This window comes from Cervus canadensis, chromosome 13 (genome assembly GCF_019320065.1).
Source record: "Cervus canadensis isolate Bull #8, Minnesota chromosome 13, ASM1932006v1, whole genome shotgun sequence".
Classification (NCBI taxonomy): Eukaryota; Metazoa; Chordata; class Mammalia; order Artiodactyla; family Cervidae; genus Cervus; species Cervus canadensis.
In genome coordinates, this window is record NC_057398.1 from 56,784,309 (window position 1) to 56,805,763 (window position 21,455).

General features: G+C 40.1%; 1 protein-coding gene across 2 annotated transcripts in view; it reads right to left on the minus strand.

Annotated features, from left to right (window-relative positions):
* Window positions 1-2,553: 2,553 nt before the first annotated feature.
* Window positions 2,554-21,455, minus strand: part of TGFB2 (transforming growth factor beta 2) — a 93,791-nt gene continuing 74,889 nt past the window's right edge. For both annotated transcript variants that reach the window (XM_043485977.1, XM_043485978.1), the window contains 5 exons: window positions 15,129-15,261; window positions 14,894-15,004; window positions 13,206-13,383; window positions 11,396-11,549; window positions 2,554-7,182 (listed from right to left, as the gene is read on the minus strand). In XM_043485977.1, the coding sequence (XP_043341912.1) occupies window positions 7,024-7,182; window positions 11,396-11,549; window positions 13,206-13,383; window positions 14,894-15,004; window positions 15,129-15,261 (735 nt within the window). In that variant the 3' untranslated portion in view covers window positions 2,554-7,023. The remainder of the gene's footprint in view (window positions 7,183-11,395; window positions 11,550-13,205; window positions 13,384-14,893; window positions 15,005-15,128; window positions 15,262-21,455) is intronic.

A 21,455-nucleotide genomic window follows, 5' to 3' on the forward strand; every position in this document is an offset into this window, starting at 1 on the left:
AGATTGACTGCCTCCTGTCTCTCCCCTGCCCTCCTCCCTCCTGTTTCACTAGCACCTTTGGTTGGAATTATTTCCTGCACTACACCCATAAGGATTCTAAAGTTAAAATAAATGTTAAAAAAAAATCTATCTACCTACCTACCTACCTAGCTAATCTCCTTGGGGAAAATTCTATAGGAATAATTCCTCATGGTTGACTGTAAGAGCCTGCTGTCAAGGCTTGCCAGACCTCCCTGGGTCTTCTTCAGATCTGCTATGCCACCTTCTCTCTGTATTTTACCTTTGTAGGAATCTGAATGTAGCCAGTGGCTTTGGAGGACACCAGGGTGTGAGCAAGTAGAAGATGTACACACTTGGTGATGTAAAATTTATTACTTCATGAAGTGGACAACCACTGCTTGATTGAAAGTGCTCCTCCATTTTCCGTACTTTCACTTAATTTTGCTTCATATGAAGAAATTAGTGTTACACCCATGCTTGAGGACAAGCCAAACTACATGACTTCACATCAACTTCAGAGCTGAATGGGATTATGTAATATCTTAACTTGTTTGCTCCCAACATCCTGAGATTCAGGACTTTCTATATGAATCAGAATGGAGATTTGGGCCTGAGGAGAGGGTTTCCATCTCTAGGGCTGGCCAAGACTTTACAATGTCACCTGAGTCACCCATCTGTGTCCTTCTAGTTGGGTTGGCATCTATGGGAGACAAAAATCCCACTTTGGGGGAAAAGCCTCAGAAATGGTATTGGGCCTTTTTCTTGCCCACTAATGTCCTGCTTTGCTGTTTAATTATGTCTGTTCTCTTGGCCTGACTGATTTTCCTAGTTTTGATCACACAGTCTCCCTCAGTACATTCTGTTCCTTTTACTAGGTCTCTGCCCAATTACAGGAACACACTCATCTCTTCTCCAAACAGCCATTACTTGCTGAAATAGAGAAACCAACTACAAAGTGTTTCAGGGAAATAAGGACACAAGCATAATCATCCCAATGGGGGAGGGGAGGAGATCAGAGCAATTCTTTCCTTTCAAACAAAGTTAATTTAAATTTGCAATTTCAGGAGAAGTTATTTGTATCCCCTGATACAACTACCTGATATTTATATGAACTGTATCTCCAATCTAATAGGGTGTTTCAAAAGAGGTATAAAAATAACATCACTTCTATTCCTCTGATCCAGAATGTTAGAAAAACCACGGTCTTTTTCTCCTTTGATCAGCAACAAGATGTGATCTAACAGAGGACTAAAAGAGATGGGATTTAGTTTTTGCTAGAATTACAAGGTGACCATCTGATAGGAACAAAGGCATGTGCTAGCTCGAAGCCCCAAGGCCAGTTTCAGTGAAGCTCTTACAGCTCAAAATGTTGTAGCTTCTCACTTTTATGGGCCTTTTCGAAGGCTCTGACTCTAACTTTGTATTTGCAATTTTAATTTTTTGTAAAACAAAATCCTCCCTTATATAAGCTTCTGGAACACAAAGTCTGGATCCACCCTTCCAAGACCTGTTAGTAAAGGTGGTACAGCTTATTCACAGATAGGAAAGCAATGTCTTCTCAGTGACTTGAAGGAGCACAGTGAGTATTTGGCTTTCCCAGCCCACTTCAACACAGTAGAAAATGTCATTACAGGTACGTTAATGAAGATTTCTATGAACTGAAAATATTTGCTACAATAGTCTCTTTACCCTAGAAATAGGTTGTACTGTCTTAGTAGTGCTTTGCTGATAGGTAACCATTAATTTTATCTAGAGCTTTGCCAGTAGAGCTTCTATGATATTTGTATCTTCACTAATACATCTGTCAATCAGTTCCAACTATTAGGTTGAACCTAGGTTTTATAGGTTGAACCCTAAAGAATTGGCAACATTCAACAAATCACAACCTACAAAAAGTCTCCTAGTGTTTGACTCAGTATTGTTTAATCATAGGTTAATTACAGAAACAAAAGCTGGTCATACAGTTTATGGGAATAGCTTAGTCTTTGAACAGAGCTGTTATCGAACTCTACACCATTCTATTCTCTACTCTAGTAGAGAGCTGTCCAACAGAGGTAGAAAGAACTTCTGGCTCCACGTGTAAGGAGCTTAGGAGTCACCACTCTGTCCTAACAACTAATAAAAAGCTGAACCAACTGAAAAAAATCAGCAAATCTTCTTGGATCCAAAAAAGAGAAGAGGAAACCAGGCAAACCTCCTTCCTCCAAGGATGAAGAAACAGATGGCAGCAGACATGGCAGGGATGTTGGAATTACCAGATCTGTAATTTAAAACAACTAGGATTAATATGCCAGGGAAGGCTGGCGTGCTGCCGTCCATGAGGTTGAAGAGAGTCGGACAAAACTTAGCGACTAAACAACAACAATATGCAAAGGGTTCTAATGGATAAAGTAGATGGCATGTAAGAAGAGATGGGCAGAGTAAGCAGAGAGATGGGGAAGTTCTAAGAATCAAAAAGAAATTCTGGAGAGACAGAACATAGGGTACAAGTCCCACGTGTAAGTTTAAATTTTCTAATAATTGTATTAAAAAAATAAAAAGAAACAGGTGAAATAATTTCAATAATATACTTTATTTAATCCCATATATTCAAAATAGTATTATTCAGACATGTAATCAATATAAAAAAGTAATGAGACATTTTACATTCTTTCTTTTTTGTCCTAAGTCTTCAAAGAATGGTTTGTATATTATACCTTGGAATAACTCAGTTCAGATTCACCACATTTCAGTTGCTTGAAAGTCACACATGACTAGTAGCTAGTGTATCGAACAACGAAGTTCTCAACCCTCCTCTTACAGACTGGGTGACCTTGGACATGTCATTTAACCATTCTGAGTCTGCTTACCTCTCTGTAAAATGGAATTCTATCAAAAAACCCTACATCCTAGGGTGATATGTGAGATTAAGTAAGATAACAGAGAACATAGCTGGTGGGTGCTCAACAAACTGGAGTTCTCACAACCATCATCTTAGAAAACGGGTCCTTCAACTAACCACCTTGACTCTCTTATTTTGAATTCAGTTGGTGGATTGGAAGCGGAGTCTTACCTGAACATTTCCCCACCAGCTGAAACAATTTCTGGTCATTCATGTGACCAAACAGTCAAGAAACAGAGTGACAGAATATTCTCCAAAATAACTGATGGCCTGATTCATCGAGGAGATGAGGGTCTAGAGGTTACACATTTAGTAACAAGAGGAAGAAATATGGCCCCAGCTTAAAGTCTGAACAAACGTTAAAAAGTTAATTACAACAGGATTGCAGAGCCCAAACCAGCTCGGTTTGGGAAATGTTAAGACTATGATTTACTGACCATCACCTACAGGCCAAACACCAAAGTACTTTTTGGACGTCCATTTACTTAACAATAGGAAGGGTACAGAAACAAACATGCAAAGCCCTGTAAAGCAGGTCATTTCTTCCTCATTTTAAAGATAAGGAAACAGAGGCTCAGAGTGGCTGACAAATTTGTCCAAGTTGATATAGCTCTTAGGGGACTCTTTTCAGAACCCTATGATACCTTCTTATTCTCACGTGTCAGATAAAGGTGATGTGGGGTGGTACTGGCCTGGTACTAGCCCCCTGCAAAGCACACACGAATTATTTCAAAGTGAAACACTTCTTCTATGAGTTGAATATAAAAGATGAAACACAAATGGCAGGAAAGGAAAGGAACCATTCTCTGTTCTACCTATTCACCTGAATGGATGGTTTGTTTCTAGGTGATGTTTTTAGACAACAGGCACAAACTAGTTTTCTCATGAGATAAAGCGGGCAATCAGATAGAGCCACAATGACTTTTTTTTTAATTAGCTCTATTTATTAAGAGACTGGCAACTTGCTTGCAAAGTCTGGTCTCGTAGGGAACAGCCAAGGAAGCTTGCGGGAATAAGGGGTTTTTGGTACAGCGGTAGGGGAGAAATAGAGAGAGGAGTAGCTGCTCTCAACGATCAATCCCGAAGAGCACATGGCTCTTGTTATATCTGGCTGGCTCAGCAACTATCCAAGTTATGGGGCTGCAGGGGATACTGTCTAGACCAGTTCTTTTGGCCCTGGGGTTGGCAGAACATAGGATCAGAAAGCCAAGGCATGGTCCAAACATCTCTCTGCATTTTTTTCTGGTAGACAGTCAAGCTGGATGGAAACTAAATCTCCAACAATTACCAAATAGCAATAAACAAGGGAATAAAAAGACTGCACAGGGTTTTCTTCAGGCTTTGATAGATACATCCTGGCTCTTGAACTATAAAGTATGACATCTCTGGACTGAATCTCTTTGAGGAAAAAAAAAAGCACGATCTTAAAGCTGGTATGACTTTTCTAGCTTGAGCTTAAATGCTCTCTGCATTAGAAGCATTCTCTGATCTCCACAATGGACAGGAAAAACACATCAACATATCATTGAAATAATTTATTTACCACTAGAGCACCACAAAAACAGACATACATTGTGTTAAAATACAGCGTAATCAGTCATCAAAATACAAAACAGCTATTCTTATGTTCCATTTAAAAAAAAAAATCATGCCAACCATAAAACTGCATTGCTGTTTAACACAGAAAAACTGTAGCCCCATCCCACCCACATACTAACATTTTCCCCATTCCCTCCCACCTCCCTCCCGTCTCATGGCAATATTTACTTATGGGAAATAAAGGCCTTACAGAACCCCCCAAACTAAAAAAAAAAAAAAAGATTCAAGATATCTTAAAATAGAGCATTTAAAATATTATCAGTGCATTCATGAGGAAAGACAAAATAATACAAAACAAAATGTCATTCTATCTGAAAAGAAAATACCTGCAGAAATAAAAGTGATTTACATAGAATGAATAGAAAAGTGGAAGAGAAAAAAAAAAATCAACACACTCCAATCTGGGATTGGGTTTCACCCAATCCAAAGGTTGTTTGGTATTGTGGCATCCTATCTCTTGCTTTTCCAGTTTTCAAACAAATCCAATCTGTCATTTTAATAATGGCCAGGAAATTCCAAGAAAAATTCTATATCAAACAACTTCACTCTGGATTCACACCTCACTGTGCTGCTCTTTAGGTAAAACTGCAAATATTCCATTGTCTTACTATTAATGATTATTCTAAAGCTAAATAAGTGACAACTGACAAACTGACATATCCTACAAACCCAAGGTTACCTCCTCTGCAAAAATGTAGCAAATCATGTATTTCGGCAAGGTAAATTCTAGCCTCTGATTTGGTAAGTCACATTCAGAGGAAAGAAAGGACTTTTTGATCATGGGAGAATTTGCCTTGTGCCTTTGCAACCTTCAAAGAACATCTATAAAAACCTTAATTTCAGTGAAATACACTAAATGACTTATGCTGACATGGGTTTATTTTTTCTTCCTTAAAAAAATCAACTAAAATGTTAATCTTTCCATTTTTCCCTGAACACTAAAAACTCGATTAAAGAAAAAGCTGTTTCCTGTGATCTGTCTGCTTTTTTTCCTAACAGCAGAATTCTGTGAAAATACTGATTAAACCAAGTTAGAGACACCTTTCTTAAACCAGTCACTAAGACTCTGAGTTCCAGTCAGATCCTTAAGCCCTTGCTAAAACTAAAACATTTCACCTCAATTATCTGTGTATCTATAATCCCCAATTTTCCTAAAATAAAAGCTTGTTAATGTCTGAACTGATTAGTAATGATGCTTAGAAAATGAAGGAAAACTATGTCTTTTTATAAAAGAAAAAAAAAAAAAGGACAAGTGGACTCAGGTAGTTTATGTCATAATAATGGACAATGAACAAGCACAAGTGGAACAAATACTATCAAACATGTATTTGTAGTGCAAGTCGAAATACAGGGGCTTTATTCAAAAGTTCTGGCCAGCTAAAGGAAACACACAATTCCCAACAATCATTAGAAAGAGCCCAAATTTAAGTCCAATCTAAATCAGAGTTGGTGTTACTATAGAACATTAAAAAAATATGGTAAAAATTTACACATTACACATAAAGTAGCTAATGTTTTGATTTCATCATTTGCAAAGGAGATCCGCAGTTGTGTTTCCAATTATACTGGCTTCTATACCCATCTATTGTAATAATATAGGTATGGTCACATACACCGAAACGAAAGAAAAATCTAGAGCGTAGCTACACAGCAATACTTTAAGGTCTGAAGTTTGACCAGTACGTATCTAAACATCTCAGCTTCTCACTGGTTGACTAAACTGACAGAGAACCATTTACAATTAAAGAGAACAAAAAAATCTTACAGACTTAATCTGACTGAAAGTTTCCTTTATTAACAGGCTTTTCAGTTTTGAACCTTACAAGAAGCTTCCTCGGGCAGTTGGTACAGAGCACGTATTTGCAGGGTCTTTCTCTTTATGCAGACTCGCTCGGTCATATAATAGATCTCACTCGCATTTTTCATCTTGTTAATATGACCTCTTTTTGCTGGCCCGTTTAAGTTCAAGTTCCTTAAGCCATCCACGGGTTTCTGGCAAAGTATTTGGTCTCCACTTTTTTTACACCTGTTTTATTTTCCAAGGGCAATGAAATGTTCATTATATAGTAACACACAATAAATAACTCACTGTTAACTCTAAGAGTAAGAATGGGAAAGATACCTATTGCATAGCAATACAGAAAAATCAAGTGAGGCATGGGATAAGAACATATGTACAGCAACTCCACTGAACGGGATTTTCCTGTTTGTTTGTTTTTTTTCTTTCACATAATTAACACTAACAAATACTTCCAGTGTTTATTTTTTTCTTAAGAAAAAAAAGGTTTTGCTTCTTGTCTCTCTCACTTACAGAGTAGGTAAAATATAGAGTAAAGCCTTCAACTTTTTTTTCATTTCAGATGCCAGTTTTAACAAACAGAACACAAACTTCCAAAGTGTTTGAACTAGTACCGCTTTTTCAATTTTTTTTTAACACTGATGAAGCAAGGCTCTCTTGTGTTTTCTTGTTACAAACATTGCCTTTGTCACCATCATCACCATCATCATCGTGCGATTATCGTCTTGTCACTTTTCCGAGAATCTTAGCTGCATTTGCAAGACTTGACAATCATATTAGAAAGCTGTTCGATCTTGGGTGTTTTGCCAATGTAGTAGAGAATGGTGAGCGGCTCTAAATCTTGGGACACACAGCAAGGGGAAGCAGACGCTTCTGGATTTATGGTATTATATAAGCTGAGAACCTGAAAGAACGCAGGAGAAGAAAGAAAACATAGGAAAGGCCCAAACAAAAATAAGGGTAGTTATTTTTTAAATTTATTTATTTAATTGGAGGATTATTACTTTACATTATTGTGATGGTTTCTGCATACAATATGAATATGAATTATCAATATGAATTGGCCATAGGCATACATGTGTCCCCTCCATTCTGACCACTATGGAGAACAGTGTGGAGATTCCTTAAAAAACTAAGGCAGATATTTTTAAATAGAACCATCGCACAATGTTATCAGTTCCAGTACTGAGTAGGGATTTAAATGATTTGGGGCTTACACTTTACTTATTCTCCAATTATAGTCAAATAGGGAGGCATCCCCAAGAATCCCTGAATTTATCATTTTCCCACAGAATCCTTTTTTCATACATTGGACAAAATTGCTCATTCAACAGATTTTCCAGTTTTTCCAATGAGTCTTTACTTTGATCATAGCTTTGCTGTCTGCACTTCCCAGGCCCTCAGAAAACTAGGTCCAAATACCAAACTTGGCATTTGGTCTTGTAAATCTGCCTGCAATGCAGTTCGATTCCTGGATTGGGAACTTCCCCTGGAGAAGGGATAGGCTACCCACTCCAGTATTCTTGGGCATCCCTTGTGGCTCAGATGGTAAAGAAGTGAAGTGAAGTGAAAGTAGCTCAGTCATGTCTGACTCCTTGCAATTCTATACAGTTCACGGAATTCTCCAGGCCAGAATCTGAGTGGGTAGCCTTTCCCTTCTCCAGCGGATCTTCCCAACCCAGGAATCGAACTGGGGTCTCCTGCATTGCAGGTGGATTCTTTACCAACTGAGCTACAGAATCCATCTGCAATTCTGGGAGACCTGGGTTCAGTCCCTGAGTTGGGAAGATCCCCTGGAGGAGAGAATGGCAACCCACTCCAGTATTCTTGCCTGGAGAATCCCCATGGACAGAGGAGCCTAGCGAGCAACAGTCCATGGGGTCACAAAGAGATGGACACGACTGAGTAACTAAGCACAAGCCAGCACTACACTGCTTCATATCTGAAGTTGTTTCATGAGTAGATATTTTCAATTCCCACCCAGACGAAGAGTTCCTTTCAGTCAGGGACTCTATACACCTCATTTTTTTTTTTTTTTAAACCTTATAGCCCTAGTAAGTCTTCTCTGGACAAAATAAGACTCATGTGCTAGGTGAAGAAACAAATACACAAATAAGTAAGAGAATAACTTTTTCTTTATTAAAATTCTTAGCAGAATGTCAATCTATCCTTAGGTAGAGCAAAAGACACCTGTCTGCAGTGTGAAATATTTCTACGCTAAGTGTCTTCTCGGGCCAATTTAATGTCACCTAAAATTTTCGTTTAAAAGAAAAAAAAGTTCAAATTTTTTTTCATTTGTCATTGCTTCATAAATACAATCATGTGGAAAAAATACCCTCAGAAACAGTCTATGTTCTTAATTATCCAGTTGGTTACCTTTTGCTTAGAACAACGATGTTAATAATAAAAACATACTAATAATAATCAACCCTCCATTTAACTTTTCATGTGGTAAACGGTAAGTTGGAGGGGTGGATAGCCAGTCTGAAAACAGAATGAAAAGGAAGTTCTACAGTTTGCGCTATACCTTTAACCCTGTCCTCTATCAAAAGAGCACATGACTTCTACCAACAGAATTATGGCGCATCCTCAGTGATGATGAAGAGACCTTCCCAAGGATGCCATTAATGTGTTAGTCAAACAGCAAGTGACCTTTTCCTCGAGATCCACGGCAACATTTTCAGCCTAAGACAGAAAATCTGTTCAGCACACCAACACTGACTACTTTATTAAGCTACCTCTGGCTTTTTGGGTAACTGTCCAAACCACATATTTGTGATCATGACAGTGATTCTTCCTCTCTCCTTGAAAAACAAGCATGGTCTCAGCCTTCACACACTCCCTCTGTGTATCAAGGAGAATTATGCTTCTACTTGGCAACTGGGCCTTCCCACATTACGGCTACTGTTGCCACAGCCCAGCTGAAGCAGCCTGGCCTGAGAGCTCAGACAAAGGGACAGGCAGGAGCAAGCCTCCCTCACATGGCCAACCACGTGGGCAGTCCCGAGAGCCAAAAGTCTCCAGGGTAGTCGGCAAAACAGCTGAAGGAAGGGGGGCCGTGTCTGTCAACTGGAAGTTTTGTGGACGTAAGCATTTATCAATAAATAGACTTTATCCTCCACCAACACGTGATTCTTCCACTGAACACAAGAGGAATTTTCTAAGACAGATTGTCCAAAATAATGGATATTCCCCAAACTCTCAAATTCAGCTGAACGCATTATGCGATCTTTTTTTGGCAGCGGATTCATTTTCCTACCCTGCAGTGAAAGGCAATTTTTCTAATGCTCCTTTAATAAGAAGATTTACAAAGGCATAACCCCAATGTGTAGCCAAGACAGAGCAAATGAAGGCCTGCTTATAAAACCAGGAGTCTTGCGTCCTAAGCTTTGGTTTGTCACCAACTGTTTGATCCTGGGTAAGTCATCTACATGATACAGACTCTGATTTTTTTAGAAAAATGAAGGATTTGGACAATATAACCCATTTTTTGTATTTTATCTTATGATTATTTTGTTTTTTATTGAATACAGTTGATTTAAAATGCTATGTTAGTTTCAGATGGACAGAAAAGTGATTCAGTTATACATATATATGTATTGAGCTGGCCAAAACAATCACTGGGGTTAAGATGTTATGGAAAGATCTGAACGAACTTTTTGGTCAACCCTATATATATATATATGTGTGTGTGTGTGTATATGTGTGTGTGTGTGTGTATTCTTTTTCCAATTCTTTTCCCTTATATGTCATTATAAAATACTGAGCACAGTTCTCTGTGCTGTATGGTAGGTCTTCGTTATTGATCTGTTTTACGGATAGTACCACAGGGTGGGACAAGATAACTTATCAAGTCCTTTCCATCTCTAAAATTCTACATGACGAGGCACCAGGAAAGAAGCATTTGGAAAAATATCATTATTACACAGAAAAAGTCTTGGCTAATCTGGGCCGGAAACTCATGGCATCTACTCTGGGACCTGACTTCTGAATCAGACTTCATTCCTCATCAAAGTAACTGAATAAAATTTTCAGATTCTCATTTATTCTAGGTTATATTAAAAAAGACTTAGGGACACTGGTTTTTGAAATCATTATCACATATATCATCTTATGTTTTTCACATCTACTCTTGAGTTGGACATTATTATTTCAAAAAATTATTTTTATTCTTTTTTACTGATAAGAAACTGAGGTTCAAAGAAGTTAAATAATTTCATAATTGTCATACACTAGTGAATCAGGTGGCACTAGTAAAGAACCTGCCTGCCAATGCAGGAGATGAGACTTAAAAACCACGGATTTGATCCCTGGGTCTGGAAGATCCCCTGGAGGAAGGCATGGCAACCCACTCCAGTATTCTTGCCTGGAGAATTCTATGGAGAGAGGAGCCTGGAGGATTATAGTCCATAGGGTCGCACAGAGTCGAACATAACTGAAGCGACTTAACAAGCAAGCAAGTGAAGCACTCAGGCTTCCCTGGTGGGTCAGTGACAAAGAACCCACCTGCCAATGCGGGAGATGTGGGTTTGATCCCTGATCCAGGAAGATCCCTTGGAGAAGGGAATGGCACCCCACTCCAGTATTCTTGCCTGGGAAATCCCATGGACAGACAGCCTGACTGGCTACAGTCCATGCGGTCGCAAAGAGTCAGACATGACTTAGTGATTGAACAACAACATTGAATCAGTCCACCAAAGCATCTATTGAAGTCATCAGTGTTCTTTCTAGCATGATAGACCTGATTGGGGTGATAACACATCCTTTTTTCAGCTAGAGAACTGGGTCCCTGCACATTTTAATGGTATCTGACACTTAGTAAGATATTGATTCCACCTATTTATGCTTACAGCTGTTGAGAACATAAAACAAAGAGAAAATTAAAATTGTCCTCAGGTTGCTTACAGGCTAATTGGAAAGGCCAGACCTACTGTCTAAACTCATGAGGATTGCTTTCTGAGTTCACCTACAGCCTGAATTTTTTCTCATCATTCAAAAGGGTTTCTCCAGCATCCATTTATGTGTGATGACAAAAGGGCACCAGGCTATTCAGTAAAACTGTCAGCAGTTACAATCAGCAGCCCAAGAACAAAGAGACAAGTGAAGCCTATACTTACCCTACTGTGCTGAGTGTCTGAGCTCCACAGATATGGGCACGCTCCAGCACAGAAGTTGGCATTGTACCCTTTAGGCTCATGAATCCATTTCCACCCAAGATCCCTCTTGAAATCAATGTAAAGTGGGCGTAGGCAACAATTATCCTGCACATTTCTGATAAAAGAAAGAGCAATGCAGAGTTTAAAGCTGATTTTCGTCCCACTCCAGGTCCCTTATTCCAAACCAGAAAAATGACTCATTTGTTTATTCAACAAGTAAATATGAGCATTGGGGTTCCCTGGTGGCTCAGCTGGTAAAGAATCCACCAGCAATGCAAGAGAGCTGGGTTTGATTCCTGGGTTGAGAAGATCCCCTGGAGAAGGGAACAACTACCACTCTAGTATTCCGGCCTGGAGAATTCCATGAACAGAGGAGCCTGGCAGGCTACAGTCCATGGAGTCACAAAGAGTCGGACACAACTGAGTGACTTTCATACATACATACATGAGCATATATCACAGACATGGTTTTAATGGTTGTATAGCAATCTCAGAGACTTTCATAATGGAGTGTGATGGTGCTTTGCTGGACTGCTTTCCCTTGGGAGTTCTATACTCTGACCCTCTTACCTGTGTCCTCAAAAACCAAACCCTTCCCTTGAAGGATGAGACATAAGCAGAAAGGTGGCAGACGGAGACCAAGCCCCTTCCAACCTACAAAGCACAGTTTTGCCATCCAGCCTCTATTGCCTTTTCAAATGCAAAATGAATGAAGTACAACAGCTATTTACAGAGAACCATCTCAGGCATTTTCCTTTGAGAAAAAATCCTTTATTTCATTTCCTGGCCCTGGATCTAGGGATAAACCAGAGATCAAGAAACATGGAGTCTTGCTTATTAGTGCAACCACTGGCGCTAGCAAACAAAAAACACCCTTTTTCTTGCACTTTATCAGTGAGGACCTCTCACCACCCCATAGCTCATGACATAAAGAAAGAGCCTTTCTCTCACCAGGCTCACTAAGAAACCACAGAAGGACATTCACACTTTCCCTCCATGAACTCATGTGGGAATAGGAGATAAATTTATGTTACTCCCCCTTCTCTCGTATTCTGTAGCAAAAGACACAAAAAACAGCACTTTTCTTCTGTCTCTCTCATCACTGTTACTGTCTGTGAAGGAGATCTGACCATGGGTACCCTGCCAGGTGGCATGGATGATAAAGAACCTGCCTGCCAATGCAGAAGATGTAAGAGATGCAGGTTCAATCCCTAGGTCGGGAAGATACCCTGGAGGAGGGCATGGCGACCCACTCCAGGGTTCTTGCCTGGAGAATCCCATGGACAGAGGAGCCTGGAGGGCTACAGTCCATAGGGTCGCACAGAACTGAGGCAGGACTGAGGCAATTTAGCACACATGCATGCATGCACACCCTGCAGGGAGACGAAAGGCTCCTACAGATGGCGAGTCTCCCCAGTTAGGCAGCCGCCATCACGCTCCTCAAATAAACCTATCTCTGCTCTGGGAGTCGAGGGTTCCTTTTCTCCTCCAGCCTCAAAGTGCTTCAGAGAGACTTGGGGTGGGGGGGAAACTCAAGGGGTTAGTTTTCTCCCTTCATAGTGGGTTTGTTGCTAAAGAACTGATGAGGACAGCATAGAAATAACTGTTTAAACCTCTGGTGTTACAAAATACGATGGCTCTGCTTTTCTATCCCCGGCTTTAAGCAACGAGTTACGGTCCAAGTCCCTTTTCTCTAAAACAAAAGGCAAAGGCAGTATAGGAGTTAAACAGAAACACAATTCCTTTTTTGTTTTCTTTTTATGTCCTTTACCTAAAGCAATAGGCTGCATCCAGGGCACGCTTCTTCCGCCGGTTGGACTGTTGGGACTCAAGTCTGTAGGAGGGCAACAACATTAGCAGGAGATGTGGGCTCTTCCCACTGGTTTTTTTCCTAGTGGACTTTATTGTTTTCTGATCACCACTGGTATAGGTAGAGGTGCCATCAATACCTTGAAAAAATGCATTCGGGTAATAAACATTTAGCTTTACCTTCATCAAGTAGAATCAGCCACACCTTTTTTTTTCCCCCCCTTTGTCTATTGTCACAAACAGCAGTGAAGACCACACAGCACCAGCAGCAGCTGGCTCACTCCCCACAGCAACGGACAGGACGAGTACCGGTGACAAGGAACACGGCTAAATGGGGCTCTTGTCAGAAGGCAGTTCAGGGTCCAAGGCAGGGCGAGTTGGTTATGAAAGTCACTACAGAAGGAGTCTTTGCCCTCTAGTCCAAGGGCACTCTTTCTCAGTAGCTCAGTCAGTCCTCAGTGGAGGCTGTGCTCAAGCCTTCAACGACTGATGACATGGCTATAGAACATGCCTTGTCACCCGCTGGGTGCCTCTCTTCCCAGGACTGGTCAACTCAAAGACTTTCCTCATGAACCTAAACGGAGCCTTACACTAAACTGCAGTGAATGAGGTTCAAGTGAAACAGAAGTCACCCTTACCTAATGCTGTTTGGGGAAGCTGTGAAGAAAGGGCTTTTTCATTGATTTTTATGGCATCCTCAACACTTTCCTGATTCCATCTGAGATGGAGAAACCCGAGCTTCCCAGAGCATGCTCAAGAGACTGCCAGCTTAAGCATTTAATCTCTGTACTTCTCAAGAATCATGACTAGGTTAGAGACTGAAATAAATCTCTAGACTTCTGGGAGGATTTTTCCATGAGCAAGGGCCATTGGAGCCTTCGGCCAAGGGATGGAGGTCCCCGATGGGGTTAGTTAGGGAAGGGCGATCAGCTCCCTAACCTGGTGGTATGGTGCAAGTGCTGCACCCACAATTGGTCCAGACCCTCTGCTCCTCTCATCATCCAATGACTTGTCATCTAGTGGAAGACATGACTTGAACTCCTGGTATCTCCTCATCCCCTTCGACTTTTGGCTAATTCACTAAAAGGTGAGCAAGACTGGGGGGACAACTAAAACTCCGTTCTGTGTTTACAAGCGAATTATGAAAGCCTGATAAGGAAGCCACTTGGAATATCGGGCATCAGTCAGCAAAGCGGGTGTGTTCTGACACAGATCAGGTTAGTTACAGAGGCTGTGGCAGGAGGGGACGTCCTTCTGAGAAATCCAGTGGTGGATTCCTGATGTTGGGTTTGGGAGCATTATCAATGGATGTCCTGGAATGCATGCTATCTTTTTCTTCTATAACATTAGCACTGAGGGAATGCTGGTTTGCTTAAATGAAGAATGAAGGGCTTAACAGGTTCTTTAAGAGTCTGGAAGGTTGGTAAGTCTGTCAATTAGTATTGCCAAGTCATCACTATGCTTTGAGCAATGTAAACTGGAAACCAATCCCTTTCTGCCTTCATGTATCTTACCCCAACGATAGCTTTGACCAAACAAATGACCAAACAATTGCAATCTCATTTTCACACGCAAACTGACCTCATTCCCCCAGAAGATTATTAACAGACGCCTTCCCTCCCCCACCTCCTTTGCCCAAGTTTCATTTACCTGCAAATCGTGCTTCTAGTTCTTCACTTTTATTGGGGATGATGTAATTATTCGATGGTACAAAGGTGCAGCAGGGACAGTGTAAACTTATTTTAAATCCCAGGTTTCTGTCTGGAAAACATGAAGTCGAGGAGGTCATTTTTCTGGGCATCTAATACACCTCCACCTGCCAGTGCTTTGTAAATAATTTAGGATCACTGAACATCAAAGGAGGAAAACAGAGAGCAGTGGTCACCTTTATGGTGGAGCCATTCGTGAACAGCATCGGTGACATCGAAGGAGAGCCATTCGCCCTCTGCTCTGGTTTTCACGACTTTGCTATCGATGTAGCGCTGGGTTGGAGATGTTAAATCTTTGGATTTGAGAATCTAGAGGAGGAAAGGGCAAGAGAAAAAGCTCAGCTGGCATACTGACAGCAGGACTAAATGCACACTATTAACAGAATCCCAATTCACTATCTAAGTTGAGTCCCACTCCAGTCTACCCGAGTATTGTCATCTCATGGGCACAGCCACATGCATAAAAAAGTAACACCAGGCCATCTGCCATGAAAAACAGAGCTACTAAATCAGCCATGTGTTTTGATAAAGGTGACAGGAGCCATAAAGCCAAGTGTCTCAAAGAAAGTGACAGTAATTATTTTCTTCTGCTGACACAAGCTTTGCAAGATTTCAGCCATAAATTCTATGCTATTAAGTTAATGGTTTTGTTGTTCTGCTTCCCGACTGTATTTCATATGGGGAGCTGGGATGTGGGGAGGGACCAGAGGACCAGTCCAGGTCAGAGGATCCGGGCTCACCCTCGGAAGGCTCTGAATATAAATCTTCTTCAAATAAAGAGACAAAGGCCTTAATCTTGGTTCCTAAATCCACCACCATTTTAATAAAATATGGGACATGCCTCAACTTTGGAGGTAAGTCTCTAGCTGGGATTTTTACTCTCCCTGTGACTTGTTATGATTTATAAGGATATTCCACATCCCGCAGACAAAGAACAAATTTGGGCAGGAGCAGTCTGGCATGGTGTGGAGGGAGAGTCTGAAAGGAAATCAGCCTGAACGCTAACAATTTAGAAAGATGCATTTATTTCAAATAAGTTAAGAGCAACTGCAGGCTGTTCTTAGGTTTCTATAGGAAGTGAACATTTTAAGTTGCTTTTTAAAAAAGCTTTCTGTCTGTCTTTAAATGATAGTGTTTTATGAACCAGTCAAACCACGACTCTAAGTCTCCAAGAACTATATTAAATCCCTACCCAAACCTGTATCCTGCCTTTCCTCAGTACTTACGGGCTCAAGCCCTGTTGCTTTATATTTACTTCCTGAGACTGAGTCTAACCGTGATGTGGTTGCTTCATGTTTACGTGTTTGGTCTCTCCAACAAGTTCATAAACCTTGCCAGGGCTGGGATCTTCAATTTGATATCATCTCAAAGCACAGCACTTGACTTAATCGATGTCTATTAATAGGACTGCCTGCATATCTAGAAAATTGATTTATGCCCCTTTAAACCTTGTAAAACAAAAATGCATAGTGTTCCTGCAGATTTTACAATGCATTTTCCTTCCATGTGTGCACATCATTGGTTTCAAGCAGTCCAACAACAGACACTTCCTAGGAAATTTGGCATTATAGTAGACTTTTTTTTTTTTCTGGATTGTTGTTCAGTCGCTAAGTTGTGTCCAACTCCTTGCAGTGCCTAGGACTGCAGCATGTCAGGCTTCCCTGTCCTTCACTATGTCCCAGAATTTGCTCAAGTTCATGTACATTGAGTCAGTGTTGCTATATAACCATCTCATCTTCTGTTGCCCCCTTCTCCTTTTGCCTTTAACCTTTCCCAGCATCAGGGTCTTTTCCAATGAGTTGGCTCTTCATATCAGGTGGCCAAAGTATTAGAGCTTCTTCTGGATTAAGTAAGTACAAAATAGGGGAAAAAATCATATAACTGGACCTCAGACACCCTCATGAATCTTTAGACTAACCTTACGCCTACCTCTCAAGTGCAACAAACCCCACTATGTGCAGAGAATCTAGAGGTAATCATGATCTACCATACACAAGAGATGCCCTTTGTGAACTACAGGAAGAAAAGAAACATGACTTAAGGGCTAAGTACATGGGCCCTGAGTTTGGCACACATTATTTCATTTAATTTAATCCTGTCAGGTAGATGAAGGAAACCGAAACTCAGAGAGGTTGAATAACTTGCCCAAAGCCTCACAGTGAACAAATGATTCAAGGCAATTCCAAGTTATTTTTTCAACTCTGATGCTGGATTCTTGAAGGCCAAAAGAGTTGTCAGAGTCCCCTTGGATCATGATTCACCCTTACCCCTTTCCAGATGACAGAAAACAGTCCCTGACAGAGGCAAATATTTCTAATAAGATTATAGTAAATGTTGGTAGAAGATGAAAATAAACCACGTGGGACATACATGTAGTTAATGCTGACATACCTATAACTTTCAAGATGCAACTTAACAGTTATATCCTCTGGAAATCAAACCTTGATTTGATTTCCTGCCTTGGAAATACTCCCAGTTGGGGAAATAAGACACTACGCATCCAATTCAGGAAAAACAGTACAATTCACCTAACATAGAATAACAAGGGTAAAACAATAGTTGAGAAAACATTTTCAGGCATTTCCATCTGTCTCACTGACTAAAATCTGTAACATTACCAAAGCTCACCTTTCCATCTTTAAATTTCTTTCTCTAGCTGATTTTCTTTCATGATGTATTATTTCATAACGCTTTGTGTACTTGCTTTGTTCCTAATTAACATGTGCATGCTAAGTCAGTTCAATCAGTTCAATCAGTCTAACTCTTTGTGACCCTATGGATTGTAGCCCACCAGGCTCCTCTGTCCATGGAGTTTTCCAGACAAGACTACTGGAGTGGGTTGTCATGCCCTCCTCCAGGGGATCTTTCTGACCCAGGGACTGAACCCGTGTCTCTCATGTCTCCTGCACGGCGGCAGATTCTTTACCACTAGTGTCACTTGTTGTTCAGTCACTTAGTCGTGTCCCACTCTTTGCGACCCCATGGACTGCAGCACTCCAGGCTTCCCTGTCCTTCACCATCTCCTGGAACTTGCTCAAACTCATGTCTATTGAGTCAGTGATGCCATCCAACCATCTTGTCCTCTGTCTTCCCTGTCTCCTCCTGTCTTCAATCTTTCCCAGCATCAGGGTCTTTTCTAATGAGTCGGCTCTTCGCATCTGGTGGCCAAAGTACTGGAGCTTCAGCTTCAGTAGCAATCCTTCTAAATGAATATTCAGGACTGATTTCCTTCAGGATTGACTGGCTTGATTTCCTTGCAGACCAAAGGATTCTCAAAAGTCTTCTCCAACACCACAATTCAAAAGCATCAATTCTTTGACTCTCAGCCTTCTTTATGGTCCAACTCTCACATCCATACATGACTACTGGAAAAACCATAGCTTTGACTAGATGGACCTTTGTCACCAAAGTAATGTCTCTGCTTTTTGATACACTGCCTAGGTTTGTCATAGCTTTTCTTCCAAGGGGCAAGTGTCTTTTAATTTCATGGCTGCAGTTACCATCTGCAGTAATTTTGGAGCCCAAGAAAATAAAGCCTGTCACTGTTTCCATTGTTTCCCCACCTATGGGACTGGATGCCATGATCTTAGTTTTTTGAATGTTGAGTGTTAAGCCAGCTTTTTCCCAGTGCCACCTGGGAAGCTCTAATTATCATAGTGTATATCTTACTCATCTTCATATCCCTAATACTTAGATGCACTGTCTAGAACAAAACATTTCTTTCATTGTTGAATTAATTACATCTGATAAGTATATACCTATTATATATCAATATCTTCAATATGTATCTGTGAGATATATGTATATATCTCATAACTTAAGATATCATATATGTCTGTATACATATATATGTGTGTGTGTATTTGTATGTGGGCCTCCCCTGGTGGCTCAGATGGTAAAGAATCCACCCGCAATGCAAGAGACCCGAGTTGGATCCCTGGGTTGGGAAGATCCCACAGAGAAGGGAATGGCTATCCACTCCAGTATTCTTGCCTGGAGAATTCCATGGACAGAGGAGCCTGGCAGGCTACAGTCCATGGGTCACAAACATTTGGACAGGACTGAGCAACTAACACTTTCACTTTTCACATATGTGTATATATACAAATACACAGAATCTCACTAAAAATACAGAATTTTTTAAAAAATTCATGACCACATTGACAACATGGGCAGAAAAAATGCACACTAGCAAATCTAATTAAATGTATCTTTATAGAGAAGGTAGATCTAGATTATCTGACTTTAAAATCAAATCAAAGAGGAGCAAAGAGATTCTGAATTTTTTTTTCTTTTTAAATCTTACTAGAAGATAAGTGCTTCCTCAGCCACAGAACACTGGTAAGTTCCAACATCACACAACCTCATACTCTCACCCGGGTGAAAGGTCCTCCATATCTTTTTACTAGTTCAAGAACAGGCCAATTGAAACCACCAAGAAAGACAGTCAGTGAGCTACCAAATTCTGAAACAGAGAAATGACTTTGGTCTTGTGGGTTTGTTGTCTTGAACTTTATGGCCAAGGAGTTCTTAAACCCACTTGTTGCAATTTAACTCCATTCTTTCTCATCCAGTCCTTAGTGGAAACAGGAAACAGCTGCTTTCCATCACTCATAGAATATCCCTCATATTCTTGGAGACTATTATTAAGTCCCCCTCAGCATGCTCAGTCTCCCTCTCTAAGCTAAATAAACCCAATTCCTTTAGCCCATATTTAGAGGGCCAGTTTCCCAAACCTTTAATCACTTGGGTCACCAATAAGGATGGATGATGCTGTATAAAAGTACTCCTCCTACAGCTCGGTGATTTAATTTCAGAACTGGCTAGAAAACCTTCTAATCACATCCCAAAGTCTCGAATCTTAACTTGAAAGGTATTTTCTAAGAATAGGCACACTCTCCGTATTCCCTGTTTATCCTCCATTTATCACCCACGCTAAATTAAGTTGTAAGGAAAGAAAATCAACCCACTGCATTTATCGAGTAGAATTTTCTTAAATTCAAGAGTTGACACAAAAATGACCACCTTGCTCAACTTCCCATTCTATTTAGCCTTTTCTGTCAGCCTTTCTTCTGCTAGAGTCCCAACTAGTATATTGATGTTAACAGTCCTAGATGTTTTTTTTTTCCTAGAATCACAATCGTTTCTAAATTCCTTTATATGTTTTATCATGACAAAGATAATTTAGTTGAATGGTAAAAACTCTCTTAACTGGCCGCCGTTTTACTGTCCAGATTAACCAGTATTCTCCATTTTTTCTATAATAGGTATTGGCTGTTGCCCACAGCACACTGGGACTCATTAGTGGAAAGGTACTCTCTAGTATGTTCCAAGGACTTCTGGTCTTACCAGTTGAGTTGCATGCTTAGCAAGTATCAATTGTATGTTTCTAAGCCTGTTCAATATCAAGTTGAACTTGATACTGTAATTTTCCAAGTTCTTTAGATGGTCTAGAAACTGATGAAATACAGGACCAAAAGTAAAGAAAGCTGTTACTTCTGTGAGAACCAAGCTGAATGCCTTAGAAAGTCTTCATAAAACAAGTTTCTTTAAAAAAAGATTTTTTTTGGAAAATAGTTTGGTGAGTCCTCAAAAACGTAAACATGGAATTATCATATAATCTAGCAATTCTACTCCTAGATACATACCCAAAAGAATTCAAAATAAGGAATCAAATAAATGCTTGTATACCAATGTTCATAGCAGCATTATTCACAATAGCTAAATGATAAAAACAACCCAAGTGTCCATCAACAGATATACAGATAAAGAAAATGCAGTCTACACATACAATATACAATAGAATATTACTCAGCCATGAAAAGTAATGAAATGCTGACATATTAAAACATGGATGAATCTTGAAAACATTATGCTAAGTCAAATAAGCCAGACACAAAAGGACAAATATTGTACAATTTCACTTACACAAGATACCTAGAATAGGAAAATTTATGATGATATAAAGTAGGACAAAGGTGACCAGGGGCTGGGGGTAGCAGGAATGGGGAGTTATTTTTTATGGGCACAGTTTCCATTTAGGATGATGAAAATTTTTCTATAAATGGATAGCGGTGATGGTTGGACAGCATTGTGAATTTATTTGATGCTACTGAATTGTATACTCTAAAAAATGGTTAAAAGTTAAATTCTATGTTATGTGTATTTTACCATGATAATTTTTTTTCTAATTTTAGATGTGGGAGAGACAGCTATCAAATTAAAAAAAAAAACAAACAAAAAAAAAACAATATGTTAAAAATCTAGAAGGATCCTGCACTCCGTTTACTTAGCAGATGTCCTGAAATGACTCTCTCCCTCAAAGAAACTAGAAATCATTGACAACGCACTATGGATGTGGCTTAGGGAAAATATAAGACATGGATTGGCAATTTGTTGTCATTGTTCAGTTGCTAAATCACGTCCAACTCTTTGTGACCCTACGGACTGTAGCCTGCCAGGCTCCTCGTTCATGGGGTTCTCCAGGGAGGAATATTGGAATA